Source organism: Nannospalax galili, unplaced genomic scaffold, assembly GCF_000622305.1.
Source record: "Nannospalax galili isolate Female #2095 unplaced genomic scaffold, S.galili_v1.0 scaffold27, whole genome shotgun sequence".
NCBI lineage: Eukaryota > Metazoa > Chordata > Mammalia > Rodentia > Spalacidae > Nannospalax > Nannospalax galili.
The window spans coordinates 3,509,487-3,531,343 of record NW_008357993.1 but is presented as its reverse complement, the minus strand read 5'-3'; the positions used below and the strand labels follow the sequence as shown (position 1 = coordinate 3,531,343).

The 21,857-nt window shown below is 35.5% G+C and overlaps 1 protein-coding gene across 7 annotated transcripts in view; it reads left to right on the top strand.

Annotated features, from left to right (window-relative positions):
* Window positions 1-21,857, top strand: part of Fer (FER tyrosine kinase) — a 512,255-nt gene that overhangs the window by 400,020 nt on the left and 90,378 nt on the right. For all 7 annotated transcript variants that reach the window (XM_029557642.1, XM_008856015.3, XM_008856016.3 and 4 more), the window contains one exon: window positions 9,566-9,689. In XM_029557642.1, coding sequence (XP_029413502.1) covers window positions 9,566-9,689 — 124 coding nt within the window. The remainder of the gene's footprint in view (window positions 1-9,565; window positions 9,690-21,857) is intronic.

The window sequence follows — 21,857 nt, the reverse complement described above, 5'->3', positions numbered from 1 at the left end:
GTGGTTCCCATGATTTTAGATGCCCATCCGTTTCTTCTAGATTTTCAAATTATTAGCTTACATGTTTTTAAAATATTCCCTTATAATGGTCTGGAAATTTTGGTTGTCTGTTGTGGTGTTTCCCCTTTCATCTCTGATTTTGTTGATTTGGATTTGCTCTTTCTTTCTTTTGATTAACTGGGCTAAGGGGTCTGTCTATCTTGTTTAGCTTTTCAAAGAACCAGCTCTTAGATTCATTGATTCTTTGTATTGTTTTATTTTATTTCATTAACTCTGCTCTGAGTTTTGTTATTTCTTCTCTTCTCCTTGGTGTGAGTTTCATTTTTTCTTGCCTTTCCAAAGTCTTGAATTGCAATGTTAGGTCATTTATTTGGACTCTTTCTAATTGTTTAATGTAGGCAGTTAGAGCTATGAACTTCCCTCTTAAGACTACTTTTAAAGTGTCCCAGAGGTTGTGTTGTGTTGTATTGTCCTTTTTGTTGAATTTCAATAATTCTTTTATATCTTTCTTAATTTCTGCTTTCTCCCACTCATTTTTTAGGAGTTTGTTGTTTAATCGCCATGAGTTCATGTAGTGAGTAGGGTTTCTTCCTGTGGTCATTTTGAGCTTTATTGCATTGTGGTCTGAGAGAATGCATGAAATTATTTCAATTTTTTTTTGTATTTGTTGAGGTTTGTTTTGTAGCCCAGTATGTGGTCAATTTTTGAAAAAGTTCCACGGGGTGCTGTGTAGAAAGTATATTCTTTCATGCTTGGGTAGAATATTCGAAAGATGTCAGGTTCATTTGATGTATGGTATCATTTAATTCAGACGTCTCTCTGTTTATTCTTTGTTCAGTTGACCTGTCCAATGGAGACAGTGGGGTATTGAATTCCCCTACTGTTACTGACTGTAGTGTCCTTTTTATAAATTTAGTACACCAGAGTTTGGTGCCTATATGTTAAGGATTGTAATATCTTCTTGGTTAACTGTACCTTTGATCAGAATGAAGTGAGCCTCCTTATCTCTTCTGATTAGTTTTACTGTCAGATATTAGGATTGGAATCCCTGCTTGATTCTTAGTGCCATTTGCTTGGAATATTCTTTTCCATCCTTTCACTTTAAGGTAGTGCCTGTCCTTGAAGGTGAGATGGGTTTCTTGCAGACAGCAAAAAGATGGATTTTGTTTCTTAATCCATTCACTTAGCATATGTCTTTTGACTGGGAAGTTCAGTCCATTGATATTTAAAGTTGTTATTGAAAAATATGTGTTGGTTACCATCATTTTGATTGCTATTTGTGTTCTTTATCTAATATTGTGTTTCCTCAATTATACCTTTATTTATTTTCTTTCATTGCCCCTGGCGTATAGTTGTTACTTTCTCCAATCTTTCTATTGCTTCAGGTAGTCTTTGAAGGGCTGGTTTTGTGGACATGTATTCTTTCAGACTTTTTGTGTCATGGAAGATTTTTCTTTCCCTCTATCTATAATAGACATTTTTGCTGGGTAAAGTATTCTGGGTTGGCATCTATTGTCATTTAGAATTGGAAATACCTTGGTCCAGGCTCTTCTGGCTTTCATAGTGTGCACTGATAAGTCAGCTGTAATTTTGATGGGCTTTCCTTTGTATATGACTTGTTTTTCTTTTGCTGCTTTCAGTATCCTCTCTTTGTTTTGTACATTTAGTGTTTTTACTATGCTATGTTGTAGGGAGGTTCTTTTTTGATTCTGTCTTTTTAGTGTTCTATGTGCTTCCTGTAGTTGTATGAGGATGTCTTTCTTTAATTTCGGGAAATTATCTTCTACAGTCTTGTTTAAGATCTGGTAAATACAATTAACCTGAAATTCTTCTCCTTTCTCTATGCCCATTATATGTAGATTTGGTCTTTTCATGGTGTCCTACATCTCTTGCATATTCTATTCTTGTGTTTTTTTTAAAGTTTTCATAATCTTTCCTTGAGTGGTCCAGTTCAACTTTATCCTCCAGTGTTGATAGTCTGTTTTCCATTTCATTCATTCTAGAGGTGAGGTTTTCCCCTGTTGTTTCAAGTTGGCTTATGGAGTGTTGCACTTCCTTCTTCATTGCCTGAGTTTTCTTTAATGTTTCTCTTTTGTGAATTCATTCAGAAATTTATCCTTAACTTCTTTTAGTCCTTTGATTTGTTTGTTCATGTGTACTTTAAATTCATTCAATTCCTTGATCATGTTTATGATTGTTCTTTTAAATCTGTGTCCTGGGTTATCTCTAGGGGGTTCTCTTTGTAGAACTCTTCTACAGGACTGGTGGCATTTAGTGGGGACATAGTGTTTTGGCTTTCTGTTTTATTATTCTTTCGTTGTGATTTTTGCATGTGAATTTCTTTTGTTGTTTGTGATTGTGATACGAAAATTAAGTTGAAGTATGCTTCTGTTTGTATTATTGATGTGCCGTGGTCCTTCAGGTTTCAGGTTCTCTCAGGTTTTATTTTGCAGGGAAGTGATGGCTTCAGATCAGCCACTCAGGAGCACCCACAGAAGCCCAAGTCAGGTTCTAGGCAGGTACACTCAGGCTTCCTTCTAAGGTTTGGACCCTTACTAGCAGGAACTCAGAGCAAAATTTGGGAAGATCCCTAAGTGGGGGCTGATTTGGGGACTCTCTGTCTGCTGAGTTCTTAGCCCCTATGCCAGAGGGAGGCTGGAACAGGCACTCTCTGGCAATCTGCTTAGATCCTAGCAGCTACACAGATGGAGGTTAGAACCTACCCTCTCAGGCTGTCTTTTAAGATCTAGGCCTTATCCTGCCAAAGCCAGGTCTGCCCTGGGGCCTTGGGAGGGGCCTCATGCAATCCCATTTAGGGAGTTGGGTACTGCTTAATTGGGGGAAGCTCATGACCACATGGAGGCATGATCCAGGTGCTCTCAGGAAGTCCCATGAGTTCTCAGCCCCTATGCCAGAGGGAGGCAGGAACAGGCCGTCTCCGGGAGTCTGCTGAAATCCCAGCCTGCTACACCCTATACTGATGGAGGCTGGAACCCAACCTCTCAGGCTGTCTGCTAAGATCTCAGCCTTATCCTATCAAACCCAGGTCTTCCCTGGGCCTCTCTGTCTTCTTTTAAGCATTTCCTTGACTCTTAGTTGGCTGAATGAACCCATGTCTATCTGATTTAGTCACTTGGGCAGGTATATACACCTTGAGAAATATATGGTATTAAATGCCTCTTTTATAGATGTCTATCAAGATTATAGAAAGTCCCCAAAGCTGCATGGGTTTATGAAATCCAGACAGTCCAATGTAAGTATTCACGTACTTTACCATGCATGCTATCTCCGTAGTGAACCAATTCATTATCACTGTATAATTCTAGGAGATAATCCAATCTTATTTTAATATGTCATGCAATCATAAAGTAATAAGCCTTACTACAAACCTTTTTTTGCTCACTTTATCTGTCTTTTGGTAGATATCTAGGCTAGCTTCATTTTCAGCTCTTAAGAATACAGCAGCAATAAACATGGACTTGCATGTATCTCTGTGGTAGGAGTGAGAGTCCTTTAGGTATATACCCAGGAGTAGTTTTGCTAGATCATATTGTAGTTCTAATTTTAGTTTTCCAAAGAAATACTACACTGATTTCCACAGCAGCTACATCAGTTTATTTTCTCACCAACAGTGTATGAAGGTTCCTCTCAGCTCACATTCTCTTTAGCATTTGTTATTTGTTTGCTTAGTGAGAGATACTGGGTTGAGATAGACTCATAAAGCAGTTTTCATTTGTATTTCCCTAATAGGTAGGGGTGCCAAACACTATATTTTTTCCTTTGAGTAGAGCCATCTACTCTATTCATTATCTCATTACTGATTGGGTGATTTGGTGTTAGGTGTTTGGTTTATACAGTTCTGTGTTCTGTATATTCTGTCTCTATTCTAGATGTTAGTCATCTGTCTAACCTGTATTTGGAAAAGTTTTCTTTCCCATTCTAGAGTTTGTATCTTCGTTCTAGTGATTGTTTCCTTTGTTGTGCTGAGGTGTTTGGTTTTTGTTTTTTGTTTTGTTTTTTTCATGTGATCCCATTTGTCAATTTTTAAAAATAATTGCCTGTGCTATTGGAGTTTTTTTCTGAAAGTTTTCTATACTATGTTTTACGTGTTTTACCTATATGCTTTCCCCTAGAATGTTTTTGAGTTCCAGATCATACATTTAGGTCTTTGATGCTTTTTAGCTCATTTTTTGGTGAGCTGCAGCTGTTTACATTTAAGATGATTATGGAGCGATGCCCACTAATCTCCATGATTTTTTTATTGGTTGATTTGCTAATTGGATTATTATTTTCTTTCTTTATTAGTATTAGGGCCTTGCTTGTTTAGTGTATTCGTCATTATGGATTACTTAATAGCTCTTTTCTCATGAAATGTGTTCTTGGCTGTGCTCTCATGATTACAACTGTGTTTCTTCATCTGTGTATAGTATTTCTTTAAGTATCTTCTACATTGCTGGCTTGATTGTCATGAACTTCCTTAGTGGGTGCTTATCTGGAAGTGTTCTTATTTCACCATTGGTTTTAAAAGATAGCTTTGCTTTATTGAAATCTTGGTTGGCAGTTACTTACTTTCAGGGCATGAAATATATTTTTCCATATTTTCCTGTATTTTTAATGTTGCTAATGAGTTAGTATTATTTTAATTTGTTTGCTTTTGTGGGTGAGTTGTTTTCCTCTTACAGCTTTTAATGTTGTTTTGTTTCCTTTTTTGTGCTGACATCTTGACTATACTATGTTGTGTAAAGGGTTTTCTCTGGTAATGTCTATTTGAGATTCTGAATACCTTTTGTAAACATTTTTTTGTTTACAAGGGTATCATGTCTTTTCCTAGATTTTTGGAATTTTCTGCTGTAATTTCACTGAATAGATTATCACTGCCTTTAGTTTACATATTAGCTCCTTCTGTTGTCACAGTGATTCTTAGGTTTAGTCTCTTGATCATATCCCAGAGATCTCAGGGAATGTTGATACGTTTGATTTCCCCCTCCCCCTTATTGATGTTTGAGCATAGAGTTCCTTCACCTTGTTCTTCATTCCTAATGATTTTTCTGCTTGGTTGAGTCTATATTTAGTGCTTTCCACTGTGGTTTTTTTGTTCTGTTTTGTTTTGTTTTTTATTGGTTTGGCTCAGTTTCTCTTTTCTAAAATTTCTTTTCTTTTAGAAAACCTGGATTTCCTTGGTGACTTTTTCTGTGTTGCTGACTTTTTCATTCATATTGTTGATTTTCTCATCTTTTTTTTTTCTTCTTCTTCTCTGTATTACTGACTTTCCTCACCAGGTCCATGATTGAATTCATCTTCTTGTTTGTATCCTTTTTCAGGCCTTTGATCATGTTCACTGTAGACTCCTGAAATCTTTATCTAGCTATTCTATTTCCATATCTTTGATTTCAGTGGTTAAGGATATGCAATCTTTTAGAAAAGCCATGTTGTCTTGCGGTTTTGTGTGTTAAGCTTATGTTTCTGTTATGTTATTCATGCATCTATTATTTAGACCCTGAGGTTTTCTTTGAGGATCTTCCTATTGAGTAGGCTACTCCTGGGAGCTCAGTCTATAGTGCTAACCAATGAGGAGGAAACAGACTGTTAGTGCAGCAGTAGTAGGCTCTTTCAACCTCCTTAAGCTTGGCTTCTTTTACATGTAGTTTCACTTTTTAAGCATTCTATTACTTTGTGAGTTTCTGAAGTTCAGTCTCTTTTCTCTTTTCATATAAAGTGTATTTTTTTCTTACTATGTCTCTTCTCCTTCACTAGCTTACCTGGAGGCAGCTCCTAAACTACCATATTAACTAGAAAATCTTGCTTCAGGATTCTTTTTGCTATTTTTATTTATTATTTTTTATTATTTTATGTGTGTGAGTGTATTGCCTGCATGCACCCATGTCACGCAATGCCCATGGAAGCCAAAAGAAGGCTGGAACTGGAGTTAGGATGATTGTTAGCTGCCATGTGGGTACCAGGAACTGAACCTGGGTCTGCAAGAGCAGCCAGTGCTCTTAACCTCTGAGCCATCTCTCTGATCCCATTGTTTCAAGATTCATAATACTTACAGTTGCACAGGCTCTGGATTTTGCGACTGAATCATAATTATTTAATTTTTACCAATGGCCTCACTTTCTTCTGGCTTTCTACCAGAAGCTGACTAGCTTGTGGAATGATACATCTGTGCTTTACTTGCAATCATTTTGTAGCTTGAATAACTATATATTGAAACAAATTTAAAATTTAGTATCCAGATTTACTGATTTTTAAGGAATAATTTGTGCTAAGGCAGAAATATTGTTGTATTAAGTACAAGACAGTCAGAAATCTCTTCTAAATCTATGTAACATTATTGGGAAATAGCTGCGTTATAGTTCTAACATCCCAGTATTTACCCAATTTCAATGCTACATAAGTATTATCTCTTTTTTTTCTATTTGCTAATTCAGAAGATATAATTCATATATAATGCATTAGTAATCAAATGATACTGAATAATAATTTGAGTAATAATTTGGTTGTTAATCAACAGATTACCACATATTGCACAATAGTGGTACAGCTCTCTCCATAGGGCTTACAGTTGAGTGTGGCTCATGGAGAGTGCAAAGAGGGTCATGTGGAGAAGAAAACTTCAAAAGGGCAAGAGGAGGATGGGGAAAGGCCAGATAAACTGTAGAAGGAAAGAATATCAGAATTCCGCAGAAAACTGGGGTATTTTCATACTGTATTTTCTAATCAAATTATAGAAAAAATGTTTTTTATTTAAAGTAATTGTGTAGTTTAAACAAAATGCTATGAGACGCCAAAACCAAAAGGTATACTTTTTCTGAAACTAGTCAACATATATCAAGGAAAAGAATGAGCATATAAATATTGGTCCAAACAGTATCTTAAGTAAATATTGATTTCAAATTCATTTTAGTAGGCATTTTGTACCTCTTGAAAAAGTTAGTTATTACCTTTGTTGTTTACTGTCAAAATTACATTCTGTTCATATTTGAAATGTAAGATTGATAGTGGTTTAGCAATCATCATGCCAATTTAAGACTTTTGGCATTCTGCTGAAATAAATAAGGTAAATCATCTGCCATTAAGTTTATTTTTAAAGCAAAATGCTTATTGACTTTGTTAGTAGCCCACCAAATTTGTATAGCACTTGATTTGTGGTTAAGAAGTTAGAAAAGGGGAATATCTAAGTAGATTTAGGTGGGTGTTCATTTTTCCATTATTTGTACTAAAGGAAAAGCCATTAAATCTTCACCTCTACTGTTTTTCTATTTAAGGAAGCCTAAATCTCCAGCAAAAAGGGTTAAAAAAAGGTCAGCAAATGGCAACTACATGGTAGTCTTTCTTTACAATTTATAGTTTAATGCAGAGGCGTAATAGAAAATGAATGCTTTGTTTTAGGGTCATGTGTTCAAGCATACTTTTTTATTTATATAGTGCTAGAAACTACTCAAACAAAAGAGAAAAGGAAACCATAGCTTTTAGTGTCCTGTTAAGAATGGATGGATAAAACTAATTCTCCCTCTCTCGGCCTCCATTGATTGCCTGCAGCTCTTTATCTTGAGATGGGAACCCTGTGACTTTCTTCCCATCCACTGTGGCACGTCAGCTGCTTTTGTCATTATGCAGATCTTGTTCAGATTACCATACTGTGGAGATTTTATTGGTGCAGCTTCCCTATCATGTCTAGATTGCTTTAAATAGCAGTAGGTATCTTGTCCCTCTGGCTCTTACATTCTTTCTGCTCCCTCTTCTGTAGTGTTCCCTGAGCCTTGGGTGTAGAGATTGAGTTGTAGATGTGTCACTTAGGGCTCCTCGCAGTCACTTGTTCTCTGCATTTGACCTGTTGTGAAACTTTAAAATCATCTGTTGCAAGAAGAAGTTTCTTTGATGAGTGGTGAAAGGTACATTTGTCTATAAATATAAGGATATGTATTTATAATACAGTAAGAACTTACATTGGTCTAGATAATGACAGAAGTAGGTTTTTCTCTAGGATCTATGACCTCTGTGTACTTGGTTGTGTAGGGACTAGCTCCATGAGAGGTTATCTAATCCCAAATGGATAGCTCCAAACACAGGTACACGTGAGCACCACTAAATGGACTCAGTGCATTGTGTGTGTATATAAATTTATTTATGTATGTATAACAATAATTTAAAAAAGACAAAATTGAGAGGGAGGAGTGTATGGGAAGAGTTCAGGGGACTAGGAGGAATGGAAATAATGAAAAGATAATACTCAAGTGTGAAATTCTCAAAAATTAAAAAAAAAAATTAAAAAGAGTGAATGGAGACTGCAGATGAATTCCATGGTAGAGAGTTTGCCTAGCATGTGTAAGGCCCTGGGTTTGTCTTGGTAGGGGGAGAGAAGAAGGAGGAGAAGAGAGAGAAAAGAAATATACCCTCCATCTGTTTCTACAAACAGAAGTGCCACTGGTGTGGCTTAGTGTGTGTGCTTGCCCAGTGTTCAGGAGGCTGTGTGTGCTTACCCAGCATGTATGAGGCCCTATTTTTATCTTCAAAACAATGAATGCAAAGTTGAAGGCTATTCAGTATGGTCAGTATTGTTCATATGTAACTCTAGAAATTTATTTAGTGCTTCTAAAACAGAACTTTTTTAATTTCTAAAAACTAAACTTCTAATTTCATTTAATTTTAATTGATTTAAGTTTAAAAATTGATACTTGATTTATTTTTCAGAATGTTTAAGTATATTTCACTATGTGAATCTATTTTTCAGTTCTAAGTTTTATGTACTTTAAATGTTGATCAAATATTTTAAATGAAAGCTTACATATAACCTGACACATCCCATAAGTGAAAACTGTCGTATTTCAAAGATTTGAGATATATTAGGATAAGGAAAATATATCATTAAAATAAATTTAACCTTTTTTCTAACTTTACATATGAAGCTAACTATAAATTTTGAATTGCTACTTGGATCATGGTATATTTGTCCTGGACTGCCATCTCTAAAGAAGCTTTTCTAAGACATCCATGGGATCTAGTTGATACAGGAACATGCATGCTAGAGAATAACTAAATTCTATCAAAATCAGAACTCTCTTTTTCTCTTTGCCTGACACTACAGAGATAGTATAGTTTTAATAGTTTTTTTTAAGTATTTCATTTACTTTTATGTGTATGAGTATTTTGCATGCATGTATATAAGTGCACCCATGCCATGCCTGCAAAGGTCAGAAGAGGGTGTAGGATCCCCTGGAATGAAAGTTAAAGTCAGGTGTTAGCCACCATGTGGGTGCTGGGAACCAAACCCAGGTCTTCTGCAAGAGCAGTAAGTGCTCTTAACTGCTAGGCCATCCCTCCAGCCCCTAGTTTTAATTTTTGATTAATCACTGAATCTAGAAACTAACATCATTTGCTTTTTGTTTTAGCTTGCAATAATTAGATTTTATCATTAGAGAAAATAAAATTTCTTAGTAAATTTCTACAAAACAAATTGGTATAAACAGTGGCAAAGGGACACATACATCTTTGATTATTGTGTGTGGTATGTGAAATATGGTTTCTGTCATTATTTATCTTTTGTCTTTGTCAATTCCTCTAGGAGGTGATTTCCTCTCCTTTCTGAGGAAGAGGAAGGATGAACTGAAGCTCAAACAGTTAGTGAAATTTTCCTTAGACGTTGCTGCTGGTATGTTATACCTCGAGAGCAAAAACTGCATACACAGGTAAGAAGAAAATGTTAAGCATTTGTCACTTTTATTAATACAATGCTAGAAAACTAACACATTTTCTACAATATTATGGCAAATTTCATTCATAAATCATACATTTTGGCTTTCGTGTGAAAGCTATCTTTTGCTAGATGTTTATATAGTTTACAGAAACACTTGTTTCACTCCTTATTGGAGGTGAATACCTAATTAGAAAATGACTCACCTCTTGATTAGAATTGGTTGGTTGTAATCATGAACAGCAGTGGCCTGCACCACAATTAAAAAATGGTTATATGGTTATATGATTCTTCCTTTCCAAAATCATGAAAAAGCATAATGCTGTAACAAACAATTGTGACAGTGAAGTTGGCCAAGGGTAAAAGATTTTGATGTTTTGATTATTTAAGGAGATTTTAGAAAACTTTCTGATTTTGCATGATGGCTTGGTCTTACTACTTTATAAATTGTGGTTTTAGTTACTTGAAATTGAAAATGTTCTCTACCTGAGACTATACTACTACGTAAGATCTAATGCAGAATTTGTGTCAGATCTCAAATGTATGTGTATGAGGAAAATGGGGTAGATATTGCTATGGGTTTTATTCCCTGGAAACAGTACACACTGTGTGTAATCAAGGAAGTTCCTCATCACACTGAGCTGCTGCAGACCTTAGGCAAGCTCACTCCATTATTGCAGTATCCTCTTTCCTGGGGTTTCTCATTGTACAGCCTTTGACTTGATGTTTTGTTGAGATTGCTACCTAAGCATTGTGGGGAGGTTGTATGATACAGAATTATAGCAAACCAAAGTTATCTTCAGCTTTGCTGTACATTTACATTTTAGTAGGGGTACTATTTCTCTAGAAATTAGGACAAACTAAAACTAAACCACACCAGTATATTTCTGCCTTTCTTCCATGTCACATTGTAAGGATTCTTGTGAAGACTTAAAAGACATTTAAATTTAGATGAATTAGAGGTAAACACAAGTTATAAATACAAATGGTCTTGCTCTATGTAAAGAAAATTTGATTTTTTTTGCTAAGGTTTTAAAGGATTTTGTCCATCAAATTCTCTACAATAGTTATTCATTTTGTCTTGGGTCTTTTCCACACCATTAGCACATCTTTAGCTAAAGGCATTGATTAATATAAGTAGTTAAAATTATTTTATGAATTAAAATTATAATAATTATAGCCAGGTATGGTGGAACATGCCTTTAATCCCAGCACTTGGGAGGCAGAGGCAGGCAATCTCTGTGAGTTTAAGGCTAGCCTGGTCTACATAGTGAGCTCCAGACCAAGCTGAGGCTGCAAAAAGACCAAAAAAAATTATAATAATTATAATTATATCATTTTAATGTCTGTTTTTCTCCCAGTACTGCAGATTGAACCTAGTCCTTACACATGCTAGACAAGTGGTCTGCCACTGATTTATATCCTTCACCCTTCTTTTCACTTTTTATTTTGAGATAGGTCTCACTAATCCCCAGGGCTGGCCTTGAGCTCACTCTGTAGCTCAAACAGGTTATGAACTTGCAATCACGGTGCCCTATAATAATCTTTAACTTCTGGTGTACTATGTTTGAGGAAGCCATTGCTTCAATTTCTTATTACTTGTGATTACTTACCCCACAAGTGAATGACTTACATCAGAATTGAAATCATTCTAGACTACAGATGGCAGTTGGCATTTAAATTTGCCCTGTATCCAAATCATGACATTATATGCGACAATACTGTTTCTCATTTTCCTTTTAAGATTTTTCATACATTCACAAGTTTTTTAAAGTCAGCCTTTGCTTGGCCACAGTCATGGCAGGCTATGTGCAGTCTTGTACCACTTGCCCACTGCCAGGGTTTCCCAGCCGAATATCTTGAACGGTGTTGCTGAGAGCAGGCTTGATGAATAGGTCTCAGTGTTACAGATCTCATTGTTAATGCCAACTTTCAGTGATTGATAGCGAATCTCTCTGGTGTGTTCTGAGAAGAATTCCAGGACCTGTTACAAAGAATCAGTAATTGATTAGACATGTCTGACAAGCATTAACACATAAGCCCCAACTTTGTCATCTTTGGCCTATAATAATCTTGTTTTTATTCTCATAAATATATTTCTAGATTTTTTAATGTTTGATATGATTTTATTAGCAATAATCTAGTAGCAACACTGTTTTGCTATTCACTTTCACTGAATTCTAATGTGTCTCTTCTCCGATTTTCCTTGCTAATCATGACTCCTAAATGAATTTTCTAGTATCTACAGCAGATGATCGTTTGTATCTCTTTAAACTTAAACTTATGTCAATTTTTTTTCTTTCCATTTGAGTACATCAATCTTTGGAATTATATTAAGAAAATAAATCATTTGTGTTGAATTTTTAATAGTAGCGAATTGTATTGTAGAACCTTGTTCTTTTGTGCCATTCTACAGAACTATTTTTTTTTTTTTTTTGGACAGCATAATCACAGTGGATTTGACTTGGTTTATAGTCTTAAAATACATTCAACTCATATTACCAAAGAAATAGCATAAAATATATAGTACTTACTAGAGTAAAAAGGCTTTTTTCCATCTTTGTAAGAATTTCTAATAGGGTATTTCAAAAATTAATTTAAATAATGTGAACCATGATTGAAATTTCTTTTCATTTTGCAGGTAATGCAGAAAATCACTAAGTTCCATTTTTGACACCCCAAAATATTGCTGAAATAAATACATGTCAAAATTTGTAAAAATACAAGAAAAAATTATATGCTCTAAATTCTGTATGACTTAAAATTTTTATCCTGGGGCCTAGAGAGATGGCTCGGCAGTTAAGAACACTGGTTGTCCTTGCAGAAGACCTGGGTTTGAATCCCAACACCCACATGGCAGCTAACAACTGTCCGTAACTCTAGTTCCAGGGTCTGACAGCCTCTTCTGTCCTCCACAGGCATTGCATGACATGGGTGCACTGACCTACATGCAGGCAATACACACATACACATAAAATAAAAATAATAAATACAATATGAAAAAAAATTTAATAAAAAAATTAAAAATTAAAAAACATTTTCGTGTTCACCAGTTAGAGGTCATTGGAACTCAGGATGTAAAAATGATTCTAAATATTATCTTTAACTTTTGAGGGAAACATTTTTTTCTTTTTTCTTCATATATAATTACTACAAGAGAGCAAAGCAATGTTTTATTGAGGAAAAAATAAGTATGACAATAAGGAATAACCTGGATTTGGATAACCATTCTTGAATATCCATTTTTTTATATTTAAAAAGGATAATCCTCATTGCCATGTGCTTTAGTTAAAAATCATAATCTGCAGGGAGTTGAAGGACCATCACTTAGCATCACACCATCCCATGTCACTGTCAATAGCAAACATTTGAAAAGTGAGATAGAATGTAATTTTTTTCTTATTTTAAATTTTGTACTGACTCTGTTTCATATTTGTTCATATTTTGTTATGAAGTAACAAGTCTACAAATTAAAGTCTGGCAGATCATGTTTATCTTATCAAGGATTTCATATGTCCATTATTTCCAGGACAGGTTAAGCATTCCTACTATGAAAATGTGAAATCTAAAATGCTCCAAATTATGAAAGCTTGGAGCACCATCATGACACAAGTGGAAAAACCCACACCATGAAACACTGTTTCATGTTTTAAATTATTTAAAATGTTTTATAAAATTACCATTATGCTATGTACATAAGGTATATGTGAAATATAACTGAATCTTATGTTTAGATTTGAGTCATGTCCAGAAAATGTCCCATTCGTTATATGCAAATAGTGAAAAATATGAAATCCGAAATACTCTGATTCATGTGAGATCAGGAACACTCAATAAATACTTCACAAATCAGTTACTTGATTGTGCTAGTAGGATGCCAGCAGTACATTTGTGGTCCCTGACTTTAGAAGGGTATGGCAACAAATATTAGTGCAGAGATCATCAATTTTGTGATAATATGTATACAATTCATTTGGAATACTATAAAGATTATCTAATATGACCTGTTAGTGTGGGGACTGCACTAATATTCAAATAATCAAGGAAAGTTTTGCAGAAGGCCCTGTTTGAGTGAGACCTGATGGATGGGTGTGTTGAGTAGAAGCGGAATGTTCCAACTGAAGAAAATTAGAAATGAAGTTACAGTGCTTTGTGTGGGATACTGTGACTTAATCAGCAAATTTCAAAGAATTGGCTCTTATATGGGAAATTCAAAAGGGATGGGACTAAGGTTACACAGGATTATGTTCATCAAAAGCATACAATGTCATGGTGACTAGGATAAAGAAGGGGCAGGGATGCACATTCAGATTATCCTAAGTTGATATGCTGTAGTTTAAAATGGAAGAATAACTGGAGGAAAATTCACAAAACCCTGAAAAATATATAATGTCATGAAAATGTATAGGTATAAGTTTATTTTTGAACCTCAGTAGAAAAACTAAATTAGGAAAGTTGAGGTTGTCCAGAAGGAGCAATATTCTTCCTCTCATTCTGCGTGTTACAGAAGAAGGCCCCGTTCAGTTATTTCTCATGAGGTGTAAGCATATATACTTTCAAAGATGAATCTAAAATGTTCTTTCTATGTTTTGTTTTGGTGTTTGCTTGATTTTGAGGCTTCACATTTTAAGAATTAGGGGCTTGGCAGCAGTGAGGGACCAAGGCAGCATCTTCCTGTCTTCTTTTGTGAACATGTGGGCTTTGTTTCTTCTTGTTGGTCTGTGCCTTCATTTCCCACTTGCTCTAAAAGCTGTGTTCTTCTGCCCTATTGTACAGGATCCCAGATGGCATCAGAGTCCTGGTCCCACCATATTTTCACAGTGATCTTGGAGACTCTTTTCCTCTTATTTTTTTTTACCCACAGTTCATATACTGGCATGTGAGCACTTTGTAAGCTTTGAATGTACTGAGAGGCATTTTGTGCTTAATATAGTTTAAAATATATTATTGTATGTAGTATATTTGGATAAAGACAAATAAGTCAACAGCAAATAAGCAAAATACAAAAATTTCAAAATGAATGTTTTCTTTGGTGGTTTTGAACCTTTGCTCATTCTATCTCATAATCTACCACATATTCCATAAAGACATTTTTAACACTGCTTTATGTAGCTGAGACTAAGAAAGACTAAATAATGGTCGTCTGGATCCAGCTTCCTAAACTATTGTAGGATCTTGTGGCTGAATGTGGGAACCACTGAAAGTAGGAAACAGTGGAAGGTTCTAACAAGGAAAAACCAAAAATTAATTCAGATCAGATGCATAATGGGCAAGGTGTCTCAGGTGCCTCATTGCATGGCATTATTTCACTAAAGCCTTGCTTCTCAACACACAGTATGCACACTTTGCACTGCACACGCCACTATAGCACACACCACCAACAAATGCTGCCCAAAACACCTAGACTTAGAAGTAAGACTATTGCATGTCACGAATTGCAGTTTCTACTGTCCGTAAAAAGTTTTCTGCTCTTATAGAAGCATAGTGGTTTAATTACAGAAAAAGAAGATTGAATATTTTCTTGCTATTACTCCTCAGCCTTTAAGGATTAGTGTATCTTTGGGTTATATTGTGTTAAAATGTTTGATTTTAAAAATTGCTATTTGAGTTGCTGAATTGAATTGCATTTTTAAATTATTAAATAAATTTTAGCTTGAGGTTATGACAGGACTTCCAGTTTTTGAAGTGATCCTAAACATACTTTTCTGCCATTTTGTTTTTATGTGAAGTAACATTCTCAGCATTGACAATTTTTAACTCAAAATATCAACTCTAAAAAATAATTGAAAATTCTGTGTCCTGCAGTATCAGATATTCAGCCAGGATTTGATTCTTTATTTAAAAATAAACAAACATTTCATTAGTGTACAAATTTGCTTAGATTTTAAAAAGATCATAACATTATATGTAAAATAATTATTTTAAAATAAATTTCTTTATGAATTATTGTCCATAAATGTTTGATTTGTATATGTATACACCTATATTACCAAAGTCAGATAAAAATTTCTTAGGCTTGTGGACAAAGTTTAAGAAGCCTTGACCTAGCAGGGCATGGTGGCACATGCCCTTAATCCCAGCACTTGGGAGGCAGAGACAGAGGCAGGCAGATCTCTGTGAGATCAAGCCCAGCCTGGTCTACATAGTGAGTTCCAAGCAGCTGGGGCTACAGAGAGACACCATCTTAAAAAAACTAAAACAACAACAAAAAAGAAACCTTGATGTACACAATTAGTGGCAGGGCCACTGCTAGATCTTATATGCACTGACTGTGCTAGAACATTATCCCTGTCATCCCAGTGCCTGTGTGTTTTACTCTGTCTCATTCAAGTCTTAGTAAAGTTGGATCTCCCTTGCTTGAAACTGTGGGCACCACAAGTGTTCTGAAAACTCCAGACTTTGAAATACATGCATGTACATTATGAGATATCTTGAGGATGATACCCTCATCTAAGCGTACAATACATTTATGTCCCATGTACAACATATACAAGCAACCTGAAGGTAATGTTATACGTATACTTAGTACACCTGTGCTTTGGCAGTAGCCTGTCACATGAGATCAGATATGGAATTTTCAGGTTTTGAAGCATTTGGAATTTGGGATTTTTAGGTTAGACGGGCTTACCTACTAAGTATCAGCCACTGTAATAAAATGTATTAGTCAAAAATGAAGGTTTTAGGATGGCAGTTATTTTTGCTTATGTTCTTGGTTGACTACAAAAACTTGAAATAATGCCTGGCACTTAAAAGTTAGTGAATAGATTCAGGTAAATCTAAGCATTATGGTTCTGCTAGAGTCACACAAGGTCGCTGTAGGAGACTTTACTGCCTTCCATGCTAAAGGAACGTTTTTTTAATTTGAAAATTTCATACGACGTATTTTGATCATATTCGGATTTCCCCCTCTCTCTTCCACCCCTATCTTATCCCCCCGATTTAATGTATTCTGTTATTATTTGCCCTTTTTTAAAGGCCTATCAAGTCTAATCTGTGTCTTCTAAGTACTCTTGGATATGGGTCTGCTATAAAGGGGTCTTTCAGTCCATTAAGAGACTTGGGGCAAAAAACCAAATAGTACTTCCTATCTTACATCTAACTTACATCTGACATCTTTTTAAGGTCGTAAGTGAAAACAAGAGAATGCTGAAGTCTGGGAAGTAGAATTTTAGGAAGACATTCTAAGATGATCTTGTTATTAATGAACAGTGGCTGAAATGCAGTGGTGCTTTGTTACTGCATTTCTGTTTAATTAGCACTTAGTTTTTTTCATTTTATGCACTATTGTTTAGATACCCTCTTCTGCTTTACCTGTTAATTAAAAACACAGGATTAGCAGAGCTGCGGTCGTCTTTGTTAGCTGGCTAAGCACTGATGACAAATTGTCTTGTTCGAATATTGATTAAATTTTGAGAGCTTGTTTGGCAGTTCTACAGGGGAGCTTTCTCTACCCCTATACCCTTGACAAAAGACTGGTCATCCTCTTGAACCAAGTGGGCAGCTTTGGGAAAGACACACATGGAGTGATGGGGGGAGGAAGGCAACACCCACCTGGCCAGCTTGATCAGCTGAATCAACCCTGGCAATCAGTGGGCTGACAGATGTCATAGCCAGATTGCCTTCACATCCAGATTACCATTTTGAATGTATTAAATTTTATTTTTAGCTTCTAAATCAATTTTATTACAATGCATAGAGAACTGCTTGATTATTTTCAGTGTTTCAAAAATATATGCTCCTTTATTTTAACCTTTTTTCCCTAATGCAATATGGTATTTGTTCCTACAGTGTGATTATCTTATAAAAGATATCATAAGAACACCTTTCTGAAAGGTGTTTCTCTTGTTTCTTAATTCACTTGAGCATCATGATTAAATCCCACATGAGTCTCTACTTACCCACAGTCAGTCTCTCTCTCTCTCTCTCTCTCTCTCTCTCTCTCTCTCTCTCTCTCGTGTGTGTTTGTGGGTATATTCATGTTTCTTTATTGGAATTAATGTGTTGGCTTGGGTTAATGTACCAAAGTATCTAGTTGCTTCCTTAGAAAACAAAACAGAGAGATTGAGGTAAAGAGTAAGAAGACAAATATGCTTTGATATATAGTTATTGGTAGGAAAGATGGAGCATATATAAGGTATTGATGAGGAATTTGAAGCAGGCTAGTGAACAAACTGTAACACCTTGGGAGTAAGGAGAGGAAATGGAAACAGTGTAATTTAAAGCTACTGTGTTGTTTTTCTAGGTTTACCCTTGTTTTATTTTAACAGAAATAATAGAGAGAACATTAGTGGTACTGCCTATTCATTGCTGTTTCTGACTTTTATTAGTCAGTTACAAGTACATTTTGGATTTGGGGTGTCAAACATGTGTTCTTGTACATCAAAGAATTACAGTTAACTAGAGTCACTAATTTTCTCTTAAGGTATATTTGGTAACAGGGAACAGAAATTGCTGAAGCCATAGTAGATTTAATATAAGGAAGCAAGGGCTGTTTCCCAGAAATCAAGGACAGAAAGTTCAACCAGACATAAGTGTCCTTGAGCCTGGGAAGTGGGAAACAGTGAGGGACTAAGGTAGCTTTTCTTTGCTCTCCCTGTGTGCACATTTGGACTTTTACTATTTCTTCTTGCTGTCTTGCCGCTTCATTTCCTGCTTGCTGTAAAGATTACATTCCTATTTTCCATTGGCAGAGGGTTCCAAAATCGTAATTGAGTCAAGGGGCCCTTGTAGGCTTAGCCCCTACAGGTGATTGTATGAGTTCATATTTCAAATTCTTGGCAGAATTTAGCTGATTACCTTACACTAAGTATCTAACCTTGTTTTAATCAACAACATAGCTAGGTAGAGAGGTGTGTGCAGGTTCATTGTTACACAGATCTAGAGAAGCCAATCTTTGGGCATGGTGACATACTTTTCAGAGGATGAGGCTAAGGAGGCTTTCCCAAATGGCTGCCACACATTGAGTGCCCACTGTTGTCAAATGTGTTGATTGCTTTACTCCTCATTTTTAATTAGGTTGGTATCATTTATCTCCACTTCACAGCAGAATAAACTGAGCCACAAAATAGTATTTTGTGAGGGGCTGAATAGGTAGCTCAGCAGTTAAGAGTACTTGCTGCACAATCTTGAGGACCAGTATTCAGATTCCAACATGATATACAAAGCCAAGTGTCCAAAAAAAGCTAGTAACTCTAACTCTGAGGGATCTGATTGCCCTCTTCTGACTTCTGTGTGCAAAAGGCATGTGCACTGACACACACATATGCACATACACACAAACACAAATTAATTAACTCTTGGGAAACTCTTTTTTTTCAGAAAAGTAATTTGTCCAGTACCACATGGACAGTACATGAAGAAGAGTCAAGCCTTGTAGAGATGATGGCAAAGGCTGTGAAGCAAACGAAAGATTTTAATTATGTATTTAGAGACATTTCTTATTTTCTTCCTTGTATGATTCAATTAACCATATGGATCTTGGTTATAAAGCAAAACTTAAAACCACTTAAATGCTGACTGAGAGCTAACCTTGCAGAGATAAGGCAATGCTTTTCAGCTCTTATCTCCCATGCTTCTCTGGGATGATGCATTCTCAAACTATTGCACTTCATGGTCTAGGGACTGTTGTCATCTCTACACTCTTCTTCAATCCCAGCTTGTACTGATTTCACACAGCAGGCAGGAGACCAAGCTCAGAAAAAGTAGAGTTATTTCATGACTTCACATTTTCACAGAGACTTTTAAATGATCTTCCTGTATTTTTTCTTCATAAATTCATGTGAATGAATTGACACAGTTCAGTATTTAATTTTATTTTGTCTTGTAATTCTAATCTATTACTGCTTCAACTCAAATGAGCCAAATAAAAGGTATGCCTCACAGCTTCCTTTTTGCTGGGAGCCTGCTCTTTGCTGAGCACTGCCCTAGTGCCAACAATACAACCATGAGGGAATGGATAGAGGAGCACTCCTCTTGGCACATACATTTTACAATAACTTTGCAATGCAAGAAAGGATGAGAATGTGACTTTAGAAGGAATGGGACTTTTGCATTTAATTTACCATGTTTCACAGACTTTTAAGAACTATATTTTGTAAATAGTATCCTAGTTCACAAACCCATAGATTTAGAGAGATAAGTGAAGTTAAATGTATTCATAATTTACAGATGGTCACATTTTCCTGCTGGAATGTCTGGTCTTAGAACTTACAAATTAACATAATTTATCATTTACTTAAATGGATAACTCTTTAGGATTTCTGGTTAATAATGTCAATATACTGACTCTGAGGAGAAGAACTGCAGTATCTGAGGAACTAAAGTTATTGAAAGCTGACAGTCACTTACTTCTGTGCTTCATATACAGAAACCGCTTCTTTCTAAAATAAGATTGTATAGTACAAAGGAAATGACCTCTAATGTAGTATTAAATTCTTTTATAAACAATGCTTAGAAATTATAATAGTTGTGTCTTGCATACTAATTGCTACTAATAGGCAGATATTTTTGTTACTATAGAAAGAATTACCTACTTTGTGTGTTTGAACTGACCTTTTAATGCTCAACTTTTTGTGCAATTTGATCTGTATTTTGTGGGAAAGAATTAGTGAAGATTTTCTCTGAACATTCTAAGTACTTTTCACATAGCAGAATATTAATGAAAAATTTGATACATACCTGGATGGATGGATGAATGGATGGATAGGTGGATGGAAGGATGCATTAATGAATAAAAGTTCCAAAGTGTTAATATTATATAATTAGAAACTTTCTAGAAAAATAACTGTTAATTCATTCATACATTAACCTTCCACTGTATTTTCACTGTTTTATTTCTTTATACATTAAAGATGAAGAAGGAATTAATTATATCTGCTATGAACCTTAATGCATTGTACATACACAGTCCAAAATCTTTCTTGGATTGCTCAAGGAATTCTTTCTTTTAATTGAGTGTGATTGTTCCAGAGTTGTCATGTGACAGTGTTTGTGATCTTTTCAGAATACTGCCATGCTCAAAGGTCAGAGAATGTAAGCACTCATCTGCTCCAGTCTGTTTTTCAGCTAATAGTAGTTTCATGCTCTGTTACTGTGCTACTAAATTTTTTGTCAACTTGACATAAACTAGAGTCATCTGGGAATAGGGAACCTCAATTGAGAAATTTCCTCCATCAGATTGGCCTGTGGCACGTCTGTGAGGCATTTTCTTGACTGCTGATTGATGTATGAGGACCCAAGCTACTGTGGGCAGTGCCATCCCTGGGCAGGTGGGCCTGGGCTGTATAAGAGAGATAGCTGAACAAGCCAGGGGGAGCAACCTGGTAAGCAGTGTTCTTCTGTGGTCTGTGCTTCAGTTCCTATCTCCAGGTTCCTACCCTGAGTTCCTCCTGACTATCATTTGAAGTGTAAGATGTAATAAACCCCTTCCTCCCCAAGTTAGTTTTGTTCATGAGAATTTATCAAACAGTAGAGTCTTAGTGGTCACAGACAATGGTCAGGAGTGCTGGAAAAAGCAGCAATAGTTTATAACATGCCAGCCAGTATTTTCATTTTTAGCATGTATGTTGAAATAATTGTTGTTAAGAAATAGATGTATAGCTGTGTTAGAGTGCTGTGGGGGCATGGTCATTGAATCTCTTTGACCCTGTCTGCCCCAGCCCATTCAGTTTGGAAATAGTGGTGATAATGTCAGAGCCATGGCTACAACACTGCCAAAGTACTTTGTTCCTTACCATTTGAAGTAGAAAACATCTAGCAAGTAACTTTAATTCCTACTGGGAAATATGTATGCCTTTGTTCTTAAAATTAGGCTTCCATTTACTTACACAACTTGATGAACAAATAAAAAAGTAATTATATCTGTTACTTAAGATCTTTAAAACACATTTGGAAATTCATGTGATATAGATATAAAAACGAACACAATTCAGTGTTGTTCCTTACCATTTGAAGTAGAAAACATCTAGCAAGTAACTTTAATTCCTACTGGGAAATATGTATGCCTTTGTTCTTAAAATTAGGCTTCCATTTACTTACACAACTTGATGAACAAATAAAAAAGTAATTATATCTGTTACTTAAGATCTTTAAAACACATTTGGAAATTCATGTGATATAGATATAAAAACGAACACAATTCAGTGAGGTCATAGGAAACATTCTT